Source organism: Nyctereutes procyonoides, unplaced genomic scaffold (assembly GCF_905146905.1).
Source record: "Nyctereutes procyonoides isolate TBG_1078 unplaced genomic scaffold, NYPRO_anot_genome, whole genome shotgun sequence".
NCBI classification, from domain to species: domain Eukaryota; kingdom Metazoa; phylum Chordata; class Mammalia; order Carnivora; family Canidae; genus Nyctereutes; species Nyctereutes procyonoides.
Window position 1 is genome coordinate 12,486,098 of NW_026575140.1, and position 18,266 is coordinate 12,504,363.

At 38.3% G+C, this 18,266-nt stretch overlaps 1 protein-coding gene and 2 non-coding genes across 4 annotated transcripts in view; all 3 read right to left on the reverse strand.

Annotated features, from left to right (window-relative positions):
* The window catches only part of SF3B3 (splicing factor 3b subunit 3), a 54,856-nt gene that overhangs the window by 36,264 nt on the left and 326 nt on the right, over positions 1-18,266 (reverse strand). For both annotated transcript variants that reach the window (XM_055305911.1, XM_055305912.1), the window contains exons 2-8: positions 12,781-12,927; positions 11,416-11,742; positions 10,525-10,697; positions 9,859-10,000; positions 7,390-7,502; positions 5,021-5,158; positions 4,110-4,213 (exon numbers count right to left, since the gene is read on the reverse strand). In XM_055305911.1, coding sequence (XP_055161886.1) covers positions 4,110-4,213; positions 5,021-5,158; positions 7,390-7,502; positions 9,859-10,000; positions 10,525-10,697; positions 11,416-11,742; positions 12,781-12,850 — 1,067 coding nt within the window. In that variant the 5' untranslated portion in view covers positions 12,851-12,927. The remainder of the gene's footprint in view (positions 1-4,109; positions 4,214-5,020; positions 5,159-7,389; positions 7,503-9,858; positions 10,001-10,524; positions 10,698-11,415; positions 11,743-12,780; positions 12,928-18,266) is intronic.
* Positions 5,429-5,513, reverse strand: LOC129497993 (small nucleolar RNA SNORD111). Its single transcript, XR_008662038.1, has one exon. It is a non-coding gene; the product is annotated as a small nucleolar RNA SNORD111 (small nucleolar RNA).
* On the reverse strand, positions 11,031-11,110 carry LOC129497992 (small nucleolar RNA SNORD111). Its single transcript, XR_008662037.1, has one exon. It is a non-coding gene; the product is annotated as a small nucleolar RNA SNORD111 (small nucleolar RNA).

The window sequence follows — 18,266 nt, forward strand, 5'->3', positions numbered from 1 at the left end:
TATTAGAAATCAGTATTTTTTTTTGTTAATTTTATTTATTCATGAGAGAGAGAGAGAGGCAGAGACACAGGCAGAGGGAGAAGCAAGCTCCAAGCCAGGAGCCTGATGTAGGACTCATCCCAATCTCTGGGATCACAACCTGAGCTGAAGGCAGGTAACTTAACTGCTGAGCCACCCAGACATCCCAGAAATTAGTATTCTCGATTATATTTTGGAGCAGTGGGGCATAAATAAAGCAAGACTGACCATGGTTAGCCTTTGTTGAAGCTGAATGATGTGCACATATGGATTCATTAATTACACTATTCTCTCTTCTGTACCTATTAAAAACTTTCCGTAATAAAAATTTTAAGTGAAAAATATTTATGATAGAAAAAAAATTTTAAGATACACTGCTTATTTGAAAAAATAGTAGTAATTTTTTATAGAATGATGCAGTTCTTACAATAAAATTACATAGAAAAACTAAAAAGTAAAACTACTGGAAGTAGATAGAACAAATGTTAGTATGACTATTCTGAGATACTTCTAAGATTACAGGTGATTTTTTATTATTTGCTCTTTTACTCATTTTCCAAGACCTTCTACATTGCCAGAGTAAAACAGCAAGAATGGTGGCAACCAATATTCACTAAATGCTTACACCACAAAGTAATTATTAGTGCCACCCATCTGTATTCTTATTAAATACCCACAAAATCCAGTGAAGTATATACATCATTACTATCTCCCTTGGAAAATGAGAAAACTGGGACATAATGCTAGAGAACATAAAGCCAAGATAATAACCCAACCAGGCAGGGTGACTCCAGAGTTTACACTAAGTTATAGCACCTCCCCCAAAATACCCCTGATCATTACTAAAGAATACCATAGAAAATAAGCAGACGTGACTAAGCAATTAACAGAGGATATACTCGTAGGCAAATAAGTGCAAAGTCCAAACTCTTTAGTTAATAAATTTTTAACCCCCTAAATTAGCAAACCTTAAAACATGCACATACCTAGAGCTGACACATACCAAATCATAGGATACATACTGCTACAAGTGTATAAATCCTCACAAACTTTCAGTAGGAACAATTCAAAGTTTTGAAAATGTATATATTCTTTCCAGTAACTATATCATCATGGATGTCTAACACACAGCATAATCAATGATGTTGTAATAGCATCGTATGGTGACAGAGCGTAACTACACTTGTGGCAAAAATAACATAATGTATGAACTTGTGAAATAGCTATGCTGTACACTTGAAATTAACAGCTATGCTGTACACTTGAAATTAACAAAATACTGTGCGTCAATTATACTTCAATTTTTAAAAAAAAGCAAAGTCTATCCAAAAACAAATAAAAGCTTATTTAAACAAATTAACTCAGGCCCATATAACAGAATATTGTATGGTCGCTAAAAATGGTACTACATTCCACAAATGCTGTTTGAGACAACTGAATTTTCACAAGAATGAAAAATGAACATGAACTCCTACCTCACACCATATAAAAAATTAACTCAAAAAAATAGAACAACCTAAACATGAACTAAAATCATAAAACACAGGGAACCCTGGGTGGCGCAGCAGTTTAGCGCCTGCCTTTGGCCCAGGGCGCGATCCTGGAGACCCGGGATCAAATCCCACATCGGGCTCCCGGTGCATGGAGCCTGCTTCTCCCTCTGCCTGTGTCTCTGCCTCTCTCTCTCTCTCTGACTATCATAAATAAAAAAAAATAAAAAATAAAAAAAATAAAATCATAAAACACTTAGAAGAAAACACAGACGTAAATTTTCATCACCTTGGATTTGGCAATGGATACTTAGCTATAAAAACCAAAAGCACAAGTAACAAAACAAAAATGGATAAACTGAACTTCGTCAAAATTAAAGACTTTAAAACATCAAGGACAGTATCAAAAAAATGAAAACACAAGCTATACAATGGGAGAAGTTATTTGTAAACAATGTATCTGTAAGGGATTAATATCCAGAATATATAAAAAACAAGTCTTACAAATAAAAAAATAAAGAGATACCATTTCACACCTACTGTCTATAATCAAGAGAAAAGTAACAACTGGTACATATTGGAACCTTCATGCATTGCTGCTAGTAATGTAAAATGATGTAGCTGCTACTAAATTTGGTGGTTCCTCAAAAAATTAAACAGAATTATGTGACCCAGCAATTCCACTCTTAGGTATATACCCAAAACAATTAAAACAGAGACTCAGAAAGATACTTCTATACCAATGCTCAATGCAGTATTATTCACAATAACCAAAAGGTGTTAAACAACCCAAGTGTCTATCAACAGGCAAACAAAATGTGGTATATACATACAAAAGATATTATTCAGGGACAGAAAGAAGTGCTGACACCCAGTATAGAGGAACCCTGAAAATACTATGCTAAGTAAAATAAGCAAAACAGAAAAAGGCAAATACTGTATGACTTCACTTAGGTTACCATGAGCTAGAAGAGAGGGAAATGGGAGTCCTTGCTTAATGGGTATAAAGTTTCTGTTTGGGATGATGAAAAAATATGTAAAGATAGCAACACATCACTATAAAGGTAATTAATGCCACTGAACTGAATATTAAAAAATGGTTTAAAATGGCAAATTTTATGTATCTTAACCACAAAAAAGTGGAGGAAAAAAGATTAGCTACTAAAGAAGTTTGAGTTACAGGTCTATATTTATTAATATAAAGATTTATGATGTATTGCTGTGTGAATAAAGCAAGCTACAATAAATTTATCACACATCATGGCATTTCTGTAAAAACGTTTAAATAGGGCAGCCTGGGTGGCTCAGCAGTTTAGCGCCACCTTCAGCCCAGGGTGAGTCTCCCGGCATGGAGCCTACTTCTCCCTCTGCCTGTGTCTCTGCCTCTCTCGGTGTGTGTGTCTCGTGAATAAATAAGTTTATCTTAAAAAACAAACAAAAAAAGTTTAAATATAGACACACACAGGAAGGCTACACAAAAATATTATATTCAGGTAGAAGGACTGCAGGTGACATTTTTGCTTTCTTTGCACTTTCTAACTTTTCTACAATGAAAATTCCTTGTTAATAAAAAACTGGAAAATTGGAAATGGACTAAAATACAAAAAACAGACTAAGCATGAAAAGCATGACAAAAGAGGTATAAATATGGAAAATGAATAATAAACAGCTAGAATAAAGTCAGTGAGGATGAGTACCAGGCATGTCTAAGAAATGAATAATAGTTTGAGAAAAGGCAGAAATGGCAAAGATTCCTAAAATACTTCATTTTAATTATGAGGAAACAGCAATAGTTAAGTGGTTTGTGCAGACTTTAGCAGATACCGGCAAATCCTGAACTAAAAAAAGCAAGACCTAAACTAAAAAGGCAAGACCCAGTCTCCGGTAATTTGGCAACTTAGATACTGGTCTTAAATCCAAGGCTAGAGTTTAGACTTTACGCACACAGGGTTAAGGGAAAGGATTTCATCAAGGTTAGGTCTTGGCTGCTGAATGAGATGACTATAATAGGTTAAGTTGTTTTTTGTTTTGTTTTGTTTTGTTTTTAAGATTTTATTTATTTATTCAGAGAGAGAGAAGAAGAGACGCAGGCAGAGGGAAAAGCAGGCTCCATGCAGGGAGTCTGATGTGGGACTCGATCCCGGGACTCCAGGAATATGCCCTGGGCTGAAGGCAGGTGCTAAACCGCTGAGCCACTCAGGCGTCCCTAAAAAAGGTTAAGTTTTACAGGAAAAGTAATTAAATGTAGTAAGAAAATTAGTGAACTAATCTAGATTAGCACCACAAAAAAAGGGATACAGAAGTAAAAAGACTTTAGCACTAAAATGAAACTGTTTTTTTGTCCATAAAAATTGAGATGTTACACTCAAGTTGTTAGAACTGGCCCCTTAGCCATTAACAGAAATACTGAGGTTGCAGCTACTGATCGAAGCTACTGACGTAGGGTAAATAACCAATAAAATGTAAAGGGTCAAGGAGGGCAAAACTTTTGAAAAAACTGTGGACATTCTTGTGGAAAGTTCTATGGCCTTACAGCCACATCTCCTCCTGTCAACTTTTATAGGAATCAGGGTGAACTAGGATAATAAAAGGATTACTCACTGGTTTCCAAATTCTGATGCTACAAAAAGGAAGCCTGTTTTAAGCACACACATGGCAGCAGCAACAGGCACAGTATCAAAGTACTTGAGCCGGATCTCAGTAACCTGGAAGGGGGGGGAAAAATATTCTAGCATGTAGGCCAAGTGAAGCTAGGTCACAGAAGGTAGCCAGTATTTTAAGATAGACAGCATAAACAGAATAGCAAATAAAATATCATCCTTAGTATCTAAACCCAAGGTTAGCAAACTAAGACCCAAGATCAGCCATGCCTAATGTTTATATACTTCCTACAGCTACTTCAGTGCCGCAACAGCAAAGCTGTATAGTTGAGTCAGAGATTATATGGCCCATAAAAGCTGAAAATGTTTACTTTTAGGCCTTCACAAAAAAAATTCTTCCAACTCCTGAGCTAAATAGATATCTAAAATATTACTCAGTTGTTCAGAGTTCCTCCATAGGACAAAAACAGTAACAGTGTCATTACCAGTTTTCATTAGACAAGCAGAGTCTTCTCTTGTTACTCACTAGAAGAGGCACTACTCGGTCTCATTCATGAGACTACTAGACCAGAAATCTGTTAACCAAATGAGAAAATCTACATTCGATATACCAGTTCCAAATTTTATTTTTTTAGTTCCAAATTTTAAAAGCTTTAAACACCTTAGACAACCACTCTTTAAGGCACTGTTTCCATTTTATTAACTTGTGAAGTATTAATTGTCCTATCTCAGTTTCAATGAACAAATGGCTTATAAAACCACTTTGTGGACCTTAAATGTACACTTAAGTTTTTGAAATAAGGCTACTTAAATATATCAAAATTAGAATACCATAGGACATTTTATCAAACCAGACTAAACCTAATAAAAGTATTTTTTCATGTTTTCCTTCTCTATCCATGATCTGCTTACCATATCTTCATCTGTCTCCAAAGTGATCTTGAAGATATCTCCCTGCTCAGTTTGGGCCAAAAAGAAGAACATCGATTTGGTCTTATGGGTGGCAGAGCAAACAAAAATCATTCCTCTTTCAGGGTCATCCAGGTCATTCTAGAAGTCAAACACAGAACCAACAACTTAGAAAGGAGTTCTTCTTATTTAGGGAATGTAGCACCTTACCAATATGGATATACATGTTGCCCAAGGCCTAGAAGTACCTGCCACCTCTCTCTCTCTTTTTTTTTTTACCTGCCACCTCTCTATACAAGCTTTGACCCAGAGCAGCCAGTCAGCCAAAAATAGAACACAATGGCCAAAAATGCTTGTCTACTGTAAATGTGACAAAGCCTATGTACAAAAAACAGCCACAATTTCACTGTACATTCTCATCAAATGAGTAAGACAAAAAACTTTCTCCAGAGAAAAATGTCAAAGACACGAAATTGAAAGTTATTGTTTCAGACTATGAAAAAAACTCTTACACGTCCATCCAAACTATCCTTCATTAGCCCTTTTCCATATCAACTTCCTTGATTCCTCCAAGGTTGCTTCTTGACTATGATGTTGGGTTTTTGTTTTATGTTTCCAACATTTTGTATTTCTCTCACTGACTCAGCTCTTCAAGGGCAAAACATGTTTTATACATTTCTGTAGTCCCAAAGCCACCTACACTGCCTGGCAGGCGCTCAATAAATGTCTGATCAACCAAATCGAATTACATCCCACACACCTTACCAAGAATTTACTTAATAGATTCCTTCTCAAATTTTCTAAAATTTATGGAATCTTACCCAGGTTATCATATTAGTTCAACTAAGTAAGACCTAAAAGATTTAACCCCAGGACCTATAAATTAATATTAAAAAGATAGAAAACCAGGGGTGAAAGGAGAGACTGAAGGAGCAGAGATGAAATGAGATTAGCTGAAGCTGGATACTCAGCTCATTACATTCTACTTTTGCATATGCTTAATAATCTCCACAGTAAACTGTTAAGATTAATATCAATAAAATAAAAAAAATCAATAAAATACCATTTTCAACCACCAATGTAGTAACTGAACTGAGGAAAAGCACTATGTGAAAAGATGTTAGGATAAAGATTATTTACCATCTCAAAATTCACCATCTCCTTCCACACCAATTATAAAAAGGAAAAGGTACCTTCATGATTAAGCAGCACTGTCAGGCACTACCTTTTAACATAGGTGATTAATTTAACATCACCAACAAGTCAACCCAACATTATGTGTTCCTAATGTGATAAAGTAGGAAATATGTCACCACTTATGTAATGATTCTATCAAAAATATTAACATGGATATAATCATAAGGAAAAACATGATGGGACAAATTTCATGACAATTAGCCTAGACTCTTAAAAAAAAGTCAATAAAAGACCAAAAGCAGGGCAGCCCCGGTGGCTCAGTAGTTTAGCGCCGCCTGCAGCCTAGGGCGTGATCCTAGAGACCCAGGATCGAGTCCCACGTCGGGCTCCCTGCATGGAGCCTGATTCTCCCTCTGCCTGTGTCTCTGCCTCTCTCTCTCTCTGTCTCTCATGAATAAATAAATTTTAAAAAATCTTTAAAAAAAAAAAAACACACCAAAAGCAAACAAAGGTGAGACAAAATATTCTAAAGAACAAAAAAGAACAGTAAAACAGTGAAAGAACAGTTAAAGTGTCATGATGACTAACTTATTTTCAAACGGTTTGTCTAAAAAAGCATATAGCTATGTCATAAGAAAAAAAAGTCAAATGCAGTAAAACATTAAATTGGTCAATTTTTTTTTTAAATTCATGAGAGAGAGAGAGAGAGAGAGAGAGAGAGAGAGGCAGGCAGAGACACAGGAGGAGGGAGAAGCAGGCTCCATGCCAGGAGCCTGACGCGGGACTTGATCCCGGGACTCCAGGATTGCACCCTGGGCCAAAGGCAGGCACTAAACCGGTGAGCCACCCATCAATCTTTTTTCTGAATGTAAAACGCAAACAGGAATTCACTGTTCTGTTCTTTAAAATTTCCTGTATGTTGGAATGGGGTGAAAAAGACAAACAACGGAAAATACCTCCAATAAATCTGTCTGGTTTTTCAAACTAGGAACTTGCAGGAATTTCAAACTGATCATCCAGAGATTCTTCTAAAATGGAAACTGTTTTTAATTTCCTTTCTCAAAGAATTTATTTTGCTTTTACTAAAATACCAGCTTTATTAAAAAGAAGATTTTCAAAGAAACTAAAACCTCACAACAAATAAACTAAGACACTATATCGTAATTACAAAAAAAAAAAAAAAAAAAAAAAACCTTCACAAAAACCATATCTTTCCTTATGGCAAAGATTTTTACCCGTCTCCTGGGAATTGGACAGCGGATATCCGGTTGGTCACCAAAGTTCTTGTAGGTGATATAGTTTTCAGAGCAGATTAGCACTCCACTTGGACCATCTGACCCTCCAGGAACTATCAGAAAAAAACAGAACTTAGCAATGATTTAACATAACCATGATTTACAATTAACCTTTCAATTCCTTCTCCTTTTCAGCACAATTTGAATGAAGGTTTAAGTGCCCAAGACTGAGAAACATTCAAAGTATTTATTTTCCCTGATACTAGCAGCATAACACAAGGATGAGCACAGTTCGGGTGCTCTTAGCCTGTCCAGATGTCTGAGAATGCATCTAAAATAAAATGTTTAGCTCCGAGCCCAAAATTCAGTTCTCATCTTTAGCCCTATAACCCAACTGCATATTGGAAACTCTTACAATGATATTCCACAGCAGCTTAAAAATATATTGTACTCATAAACAAATTCAAGTTCCTTCCCAAATCTGTTCTACCTCCTGGGTCCTCCATCTCAAAGAACACGACTATCAACCAACAGACCAAACCAGAAACCTGGGTGTCACTCCTCAAGTCTCTCCCGCTTCACAGCTCTATTGATTTTAACTCCTTTGCAGTGCTCATGCTGCCAATCTCTTTGGTTAGTGAAACAGTTTCCTAATCTGGCTTATAGTCTTATCCTCTATTCAATTAAACAAAATGTAAGCAAGTAATGTTTCTAAAATGTTCATCTTTAGCAAGTTATTATTCCGCTGCTTAAAATCCTTCAGTAACAAAAAGAGTAACAACAAAATCTTTCAGTAGTTACCTCCCCACCACAACCTCTACCCAGCCTGTTAGGTCTATCAATCCAATCACAATCAGCTTCCAGTTCTTTGAATGAACCACATTCTTTCTTTGCACACAACAAAATGTTGAACAAATGAAGCCCTTGTCAATGAAATATAGGTAATATTACAGCAAGTAATGTAATGGGTAATGTTTAATATACGGCTGCTCTCTATGATTTAATACTCAAAGACAAGTGCTATCTTATTCTCCAAAATCCTCCCTCCTAAAGACAGATTTCACTTTAGATATCAAACGAAGTACAAATGACTCCACATAAAAAGGATCACTGTCTTCCCCATGCCTGCTGAAACCTAGAGTACAAGTAGTCATTTCCTTTAGTCTTTTTATATAATGAATAAAATTGATACGGATTTTTTTTTTAAGATTCCATTTTTAAGGGCAGCCCGGGTAGCCTCAGAGGTTTAGCACTGCCTTCAGCCCAGGGCCTGATCCTAGAGACCCGGGATCGAGTCCCACGTCAGTCTCCCTGCATGGAGCCTGCTTCTCCCTTCTGCCTGTGTCTCTGCCTCTCTCTCTGTCTCTCATGAATAAATAAAATCTTAAAAAAATAATAAAAAAAAATTTTTTACTTCCATTTTTAAGTAATCTCTACACTCAATGTGGAACTGGAACTTACAACCCGAGATCCAGGGCAGCCTGGGTGGCTTGGCGGTTTAGCGCCTGCCTTCACACCCAGGTCGTGATCCCGGAGTCATTGGATGAGTCCCACATCGGGCTCCCTGCATGGAGCCTGCTCCTCCCTCTGCCTGTGTCTCTGCCTCTCTCTCTCTCTCCCACCGTGTTTCTCATGGACAAATAAATAAAATCTTAAAAAAAAAAAAACAAAACCCGAGATCCAAGAGTCGCATACTCCAATGACTGAGCCAAGCAGGAGCCCCGGATACTGATTTTCTAACTGTGAACATCTCTGAACTCCTACAAAAATCTTACTTAGCTATGATCATTTAAAGTTGATTTCAATTTCCTAAGATTTTAGGTTTTGTTATTTATAACCATAAACTAGCATACAGAATTTCTTTTGTTACTAATCTTCCTCAGTTTTGATACTTAAGTTATATTAGGCTCATAAAGTGGTATGATAGCTTTAATCTTTTCCTAATCTCTAAAGAAATTTAAGGTCCCTGAAAATTCTGGACCTTAAATCTTTTGGGAAAGATTTTTGACTACTGCTCCAATTTCTTTAATGGATGCTGGTCTATTCAGGTTCTTCATTTCTTAGAGTCAATTTGGGAACAATTTTCAAAAATATTCCTATTTCACCTAAGTTTTCAAATTCAGACATAATACAGTTTTATCTTGTTGATTTGTCCATTTCATTTGTCTTTTTAAAGATTTGTTTTAATTTTCTTAATGACAGTGACTATCTATAATAAAAATATCAGAGCACTCAGTAGTCAATATTCCAAGCTGAGCACTCTCCCCATCCTTTCTTCCTTTGCCTCTATCAGAAGATAAAAGTCAACCATTCCATGAACTTCTAACTTCACCAAACAGACACAAGATAGTTATTAGACTTACTAGAAATAGATTATAGTTTCCAAACCCCATTAAGTAAACTCTCCTAGGTTTGCATATAAAATGAGCCAAGTAAAAAGATACAAAACAGCTCTGAGAAAAAAAGTACCTGTAATAAGAAAGTTGCCATGTTCCTCCAAAGGTTCACTGTACTTTCGGACCACATGATTTAAACCAAGGTCTAACTCATAGAAGGTAAGCGTCTGCTGGGTATTAGCTGCTGCTTCCCCTGTTGGATCATTGTCGGCTTCCTATAGAGAAGTACATTAGCAAAAAAAGGCATCAGGATTCCTCCATTTTACAAATGGGGAAGCAAAGGTCCTCAACAGTTTACCAAAGCTCACACTACTAGACAATGGCAGAACTCGAACAAGAAACTGGGTCCCCTATTTTGGGGACTAGGGTTCCCTCTACTCAAGGCTACTGCATTCCAGTAAAGGTAAAGAATGGTATGCCTCACCTTTCACTATCTCCCTGCAAAAAAATACCCCACATACAGTTTCACTTCCTTTTTCAAACAGCTGTTTCCCATAAATACCGTTTTTAGGATGACTGTTCAAATCAGGGTAAGGTGCTATTATATCGTTAGGTAAGCTGTGAAACATCCCAAAAAATCTTATAAGACATTTGGAAAACAAAAGCTGTAAGACATCAACAATGAAGAAAGCAATCATTAAAGCACTGAGATGAATGGAAGAAACCTAAAGGGGGTGTAGGGGGAGAGAGAGGGACAGAGTGAGAGAAAGAGAGGAGGGAGTCAATGAGTCCCCATTACCTCATAATCCATTTCCAGACAAGCAAACATTGGATTTTCAAATCCCACATCTACTCCAACCACATGATATACTAAAGTGTTCGCTTTGTGGGCCTCTAGAGGGGATGAAATGGTAAGCCGGGCTGCAGCATCTCTGTTCAAGATATATACCAATTTCTGTTTTTCAATGGCACCTATACATAAAAGAGACAAAACAAAATTTCCAGAAGATAAAAGGACTTACAGAACAGCCAGAGTCACACCACAGTTATTTCTTTAAAATCATTAACATCCAGCACTAACTCTACAAGTGTATTAACTTAAAGGATCTTGGAATTAGTAAAATAAACAACAGAATTTACACCCCCCTTCCTAATAGGGATCTCAATATCCCACTAACTCTTCATAATTTTTCAGCGTCCCCTAGATTTAATGATACTGGAAACAATAATTCGTAAAATTGACAGCTTTATTCTCTGAACTTCGATCTAATGATTTTGTCACTTGGCCAGAGAGTTGCCTTCCAGAGGCCTGATCAGATACACAGAATTTCCTTCAAGAGATTTATCAGAGAAGAGACATGAATGTGAATCATCACTTCAGGCTAATGAAAGCAACCATATTCACTGCCTGATTATATAAAATCATTTCATTGTAGCCTTTCTGCTACACATATAGAAATGAAAAAAACACCTAATCCAACCAGACAGTAAATAGAAAAGGTGTGTTAAGACGACTTTCCCCATTGTTTTAAAAGGAAAAGTAACTTTAAACCATGGCATTAATCCAAATATTGTCCAAACTTTACCCAGATAAGGAATTTATTGGCACAATGCCAAGACCACAGCACTGTTACCCTAAACTGAGCATCTGTAAGAGTCAGAAGTACACTCAATAGAGCAAGTCACTCACTAATCATAACAGCTCGCCCTTTGGGATCCACAGCTAAGAACTGTCCAGGAACAATGCGGCGGCATCCGCTCTTGCCAAAGGTTTCTTGGTGAATTTTCTCAAACATATTCTTAGATGGCTGGTATTCCAGGATAACTATCCGACCTGAGTCACTGCCAACCACAATGTAGTCTTTGGTGCCACCCGTTAGCCTAAAGGCCATGAGTGATCTGATAACACCAAATACTTCCACAGTTAGCAGAGTATGTACTTTGCCAGTGTTGGGGTCAGGGCGAAGCAGCTCCAGTATCTTCCCACGGGAAACAACAATTTCCTGTTGTTTGGTTCCTAGATTACCAAAACAATAAAGATCACGAACAATCAGAACTAGTCAAAAATAACCTGGATGGATCAAAATGCCCCTCAAAATAAATGTAAGTAAGTTGGGGGCTCAGTATTTTAAATTTATTCTATTTCATTCCCACAATTGATAGGATTTGACCAAAGTGGTATCAAAGAAAAAACTTTTAAAAATGGTCAACATAGTTCTTTAAAAAACATTTAGTTTTTCTAAAATGTCATTAATCTGCATAATTAGGAGTTGTATACAAATGATATTAACATATAATGTTTAGCTTCATAAAATTAAGTATTTCCAAAGGCTCTTTCTAGCTCATCTTTAAGGCTATTGTTCTAGAAAATCATTTTAACTTTTTGTGCAATTTGATGGATTATTTCAAACAACTTTTAAAGCTGTTATGTAAAATATATAATTTACTTCTAAAGTCAGTCCTAAGAAAGTTCACTTGCCTTCATAACCATTATTGATACTTCTAAATGCTTAATAAACAATTTTCCCCCATCTCTCCCTGTTTGCTACAAAATTCCACTTGGATATGTTGTCATCATCGACTTTTAACTGGTTTAAAATAACTAAATTCCTTCTTCCCAAACTCCCTCTCTAGTCCCAACTAACCTGCTATCAATGTTACTATCATTTTCTCTGCCGCCCAGGCTGGAAATTCATATTCTTCTCGATCTGTCCCCACTTTCCTATTACAGGTCTTTACTACCTAATGTCTAAATGCCTTCCTAGCCTATCAGATATCCCACTCTTATCCATCCCAATCCATTCTCACTTGCTCAAGGCCACTACTTATCAGGTCACCTTCCCAATGGTCCCCTCAGAATCAAATAAGATCAAGTACTTCAAATGGCTTTGGAGACTGTAAAGCATTATATAAATGATGTTGTCTGATGAATAAAGATACTTTCTCTATAATTTATTTCAGGAAAAAAGTTTGAATTTGGAAATGGAATCTGAAGCATGAAACTATTTAATCTTGAACATGTTTAATTCAGAAAGACAGTAACTAGAAATCTTACCAGAAAAGTTGCCATGAATGGCAAAGCTGATGCCTGTGGCTCGCTGCAAGGTCAAGTTGTATAGAAACATGATGGGAGCAGCACCAAGGTACTCACAACTCCACAATCAGGCCTCAGTTATATTGAGTCAAAATAAGCTAAGAGGACCTAAAAGCAGAAAAATATCAGCTGAGAAACTTACTTTAACAATTACTTTTTTAAGATTTATTTATTTATTCATTCATTCATTCACAAGAGACACAGAGAGAGAGGCAGACACAGGCAAAGGGAGAAGCAGGCTCCCCACGAGGAGCCCGCTGAGGGACCCGATCTCAGAACTCCAGGATCACAACCCAAGCCAAAGGCAGACACTCAACCACTGAGCAACCCAGGAGTCCAACAGACGTTTCTATATAGGAACTTCAGGGTGAAGGCAGAACCCAGAGTAAGGCTTACTGACTAACAACAGATTTATAACTAGAAAGTATTCTATATACCAGGGACTATGCTGTATACTTTGCCTCTATTCCCTCAAGGAACCTATAAATAGGGATCCCTGGGTGGCGCAGTGGTTTGGCGCCTGCCTTTGGCCCAGGGCGCGATCCTGGAGACCCGTGATCTAATCCCACATCGGGCTCCCGGTGCATGGAGCCTGCTTCTCCCTCTGCCTGTGTCTCTGCCTCTCTCTCTCTCTGTGACTATCATAAAATAAATAAATAAATAAATAAATAAATAAATAAATAAATAAATAAATAAATAAATAAATGGAACCTATAAATAACTCATTATCATACTATATATAATATATAGATGAACAAATTAAGAAATTAAATCACCTGTCAAATTAATAACAAGCAGTAAAATCTTAGGATTTGTACCAGTATTCATTCTTTACGATTTACTTGACAGAGGGCAGCCCCGGTGGCCCAGAGGTTTAGCCCCGCTTTCAGTCCGGGCGAGATCCTGGAGACCTGGGATCAAGTCCCACATCGGGCTCCTGGCATGGAGCCTGCTTCTCCCTCTGCCTGTGTCTCTGCCTCTCTCTTTCTCTGTCATGAATAAATAAATAAAATCTTTAAAAAAAAAAGATTTACTTGACAGAGAGCGTACACATGCATGCACGCACACACATGTCCATGAACACAGGCAGAGGAAAGAGGGAAAAGCAGGTTCCCCACTGAGCTGATCCTGGGATTGAGCCCAGCACCCTGGATCACGACCTGAGCAGTAGGCAAACTTAACCAATTGAACACCCCCAGGCGCTGTACCATTAATAGAACTCTCTTTACCGGGATCCCTGGGTGGCGCAGCGGTTTGGCGCCTGCCTTTGGCCCAGGGCGCGATCCTGGAGACCCCGGATCGAATCCCACGTCGGGCTCCCGGTGCATGGAGCCTGCTTCTCCCTCTGCCTGTGTCTCTGCCCCTCTCTCTCTGTGACTATCATAAATAAATAAAAATTAAAAAAAAAAAAAAAAAAAAAAAAAAAAAAAAAAAGAACTCTCTTTACCTTTACTGTCACAGAAACTAAGGAGCTCTACATGTACCTATGATTGCATAGGCTATACAAACATGGTTGAGAATTCTTTAAAAACACAGCAAAAAGCTCCTTCTATCCATTCCCTAGCCATTCAGTTCTCCTCCCCAAGAAAATCAATTTTATTTAGTTATATGTTCTTCCAGATATTTTCACAAAAATATGTTAACACTAATCCTTTTTAACTAGTGGTTGAATACTACATATTACAGGCTCCCTCATATTATCCTGCAACTTACTTTTTATTACTTTACTTTGAAAATAGCAACAAAGAGCTTTCTCATTTTCATTTTCCAGCCATGGAGTACTTCACTGAATTTAGCCAATACCCTACTGATAATCATTTAGGTTCCCAATCTCACTATTATGAATACTGCTGCAAAGAAAACCCCTCAACTGGGGCACCTGGCTGGCTCAGGTGGAGGAGTGTGCAACTCTTGATCTCAGGGTGGTGAGTTTGATCACAGACGAGGTGTAGAGATTAAGAAAAAAAAACTGTAATTTTTTTGGTAAGATTTTATTTATTCATGAGAGACACAGAGAGGCAGAGACATAGGCAGAGGGAAAAGAAGCAGGCTCCTCGCAGGAAGCCCAATGCAAGACTCAATCCCCGACCCAGAGACATCCCGACCAGGATGACATCCCGAGCCCAAGGCAGATGCCCAACCACTGAGCCACCCAGGTGTCCCTTTAAGTTTTTTAAGTAGGTTCCATGCCCAGCATGGAGCCCAACACAGGGCTTGAACTCATGACCCTAAGATCAAGATCTAAGCTGAGATCAAGAATTGGACACTTAACAACTGAGCCATCCAAGTGCCCCAATAAAAACTTAAAAAAAAGAGAGAGAAATAAAACCCCTCCTATATAAATCATTTATACATGTATGACTATATCTTTTTTTTTTTTTTTAGGATTTTATTTACGTATACATGAGAGTCACAGAGAGGTACAGACACAGGCAGAGGGAGAAGCGGGCTCCCTATGGGGAGCCTGATGCAGGACTCGATCCCAGGACCCCGGGAACACGACCTGAACCAAAGGCAGACCATTGAGCCACCTAGGGTGTCCCTGTATGACTATATCTTTAAGATTAATCCCTAGAAGTGAAATTGCTGGATTGATGGACTCATACACTCGAAATATTGACAAATATTACCAAATTACCTTACAAAGAAATTCTAACAATCTATATCCCCAGAAATGCATGAGCCTCTATTTCTGCACAACTAGGCTTTTGCTAATCTAACAGATAAAACTGTTAAGTGTAGTTTCCTTTTGCATCTCTTATCTAGCACAGTATTTGACAATTAGAATTTAAAATTTGCATCTACTCACCATAAAAAAAAAAAAAAACGGAAACAAAACTCAATTCCTGCTATTTCAGGAGGCCTCTCTATACAATCACATAAAAGGATTCTTTTCATTAAACAAGACTGTTAAGACTGCAAACTAATGTACCTTTACCATAAAATTACCCAGAACTACAACTATACAATTACTGCCATGAAAGTTATTTTTCAATTAGAGGTCTTGAAAAATCCAAAGTAATCACTGTGTAACTAACACAAAAGATTTGTTTTAAGTGAGAAAAGAGAATTATGAGTGAACAGCTTCATAAATGATAGTCACCTGGGCGCCTGGATGGCTAAGTGGCTGAGTGTCTGCCTTTGGCTCAGGTCATGATTCCAGGGTCCTGGGATCGAGTCCAACATTGGAGCAGGGAGCCTGCTTCTTCCTTTGCCTCTGCCTCTACCTTTCTCTCTCTCTCATAAATAAATAAAATCTTTAAAAAATAATAATAATAACAGTAATAGTCATCCAGCTTTTGCCCAGCCCAGAAATGGTTAGAAGAGGAAAAGACTGGAGCACCTGGGTGGCTCGCTCAGTAGGTGAAGAGTCTGCCTTTGTCTCAGGTCAAGATCCCAAGGTCCTGGGATCAGGTCTCGCATTGGGCTCCCTGCTCAGAGGGGAGTCTGCTTGAGGTTCTCTCTCCCTCTACCCCTACCCCTCTGCTTGTGCTCTCTCAAATAATAAATAAAATCTTTAAAGATAAAATAGGGACACTTGGTGGCTCAGCAGTTGAGCATCTGCTCAGGGCGTGATCCTGGAGTCCTGGGATTGAGTCCCATATCGGGCTCCCTGCATGGATCCTGCTTCTCCCTCTGCCTGTGTCTCTCGTGAATAAATAAAGGTAAATAAATAAAATAAAGTAGGAAAATATCAAACCCTCCACTTTGGAAACGGGTCCTGAGAGGTATAAATTTTCCTTCTTGAAATTAAGAAACATCTTTAACTTTATTCTAGAATAGTAGAGATAAAAGAAAAGTTGAGATGAAAAAAGGAGGGCATTTGGAGAAATGACCTACAAAGAGAAAAATTAAGAAAACGCACTCTCAAAGACACAGACATACTCGCATCCCTAGCAGTTATACACTCTACAGAAGTTCCAGGGAAAGTTGTTCTCAGCTTAAAATTGAAGAAAAAGAGGCAAAGAATATGTTGTAAGGGCTCTGATTTGCAAAGCAGTTATGTGATCAACTATACTTCAATCAAAAAAAAAGGAGGGAATGTGATTCTCAAAGCTAAATTATTCTATCACAACCTGCTGCGGTTATAAAATTTCAAACAATTTCAAAACTGCAGTTATCAACAAGAAAACATAATAAAGCCCTATTATGTCAACATGATCCATGTGGCACGACTGACTAAACTAAAAGAAAGAAATTGCTATTTAAAAGAAGAAAAAGGGTGGCTCAGCAGTTTGGCGCCTTAGGCCCAGGGTGTAATCCTGGAGTCCCAGGATCGAGTCCCACGTCGGGCTCCCTGCATGGAGCATGCTTCTCCCTCCGCCTGTCTCTCTGCCTCTCTCTCTCTCTCTCTCTCTCTCTCTCTCTCTCTCTCTCCGTGTGTCTATCATGAATAAATAAATAAAATCTTTAAAAAGAAAAAAGAAGGGCAGCCTTGGTGGCGCAGCGGTTTGGCGCCGCCTGCAGCCTGGGGTCTGATCTTGGAGACCCGGGATCGAGTCCCACATCGGGCTCCCTGCATGGAGCCTGCTTTTCCCTCTCTGGGATCCCTGGGTGGCACAGCGGTTTGGCGCCTGCCTCTGGCCCAGGGCACGATCCTGGAGACCCATGATCGAATCCCACGTCAGGCTCCCGGTGCATGGAGCCTGCTTCTCCCTCTGCCTGTGTCTCTGCCTCTCTCTCTCTCATTCTGTGTGACTATCATTAAAAAAATAAATAAATAAATAAATAAATAAATAAATAAATAAATAAATAAATAAATAAATAAAGAAATAAGAAAGAAAAATAAAGAGGAAACCACAGGCCACTTCTGAAGCCCGTAAAAGTTTCCAGCCTACTACTCTTCATTCTCTGTAACTCCTGAAGAACTCCATCTACTTTCCAGTTCCTTTTAGAACTGCAGGCATCCATTACAGCCTGCAGAATTCAAACCTACTTGGATTCAGGTTCCTCAGCTATTCTTTTTTTTTTTTTAATCAGGTAATGGGAGAAGTTGCCTTTTGGAGGAAGATCAGCACAAAATCACAAGAGCTATATACCAGGAACCCCTAACGGCCAAAACTTGGTAAATATGATTTCCCGGCAATCCTGTCTGTGATCGCCACGAATTGCGCCTCTAACTGCTGCCTCCGCCCCCTTTTCCTTGTGCCAAAGGAACGTCATCGCATTCAAACCTCGCGAAGTCTTCAAAACAGATACTACTGTCCCCCACTTTACAAATGAGAAAGCTGAAAATCACTGAAACAGCTGCCCGAGTACCAAAGCACGAATTCAAAAGTGGGTCGGTCTTGGCACCAAAAACGGTTTCCGTTATTTACGCTTTCAACACACTAGATCCTTCCACCTTACAGCTGGTGTCGTGTACGTCCATCCCGCCCCTTCCCTCACCTCCCGCAAAGCCTAGGAGCTGGGCAATTTCCAGAAGTCTTATTTTGATCCAAGCTTCG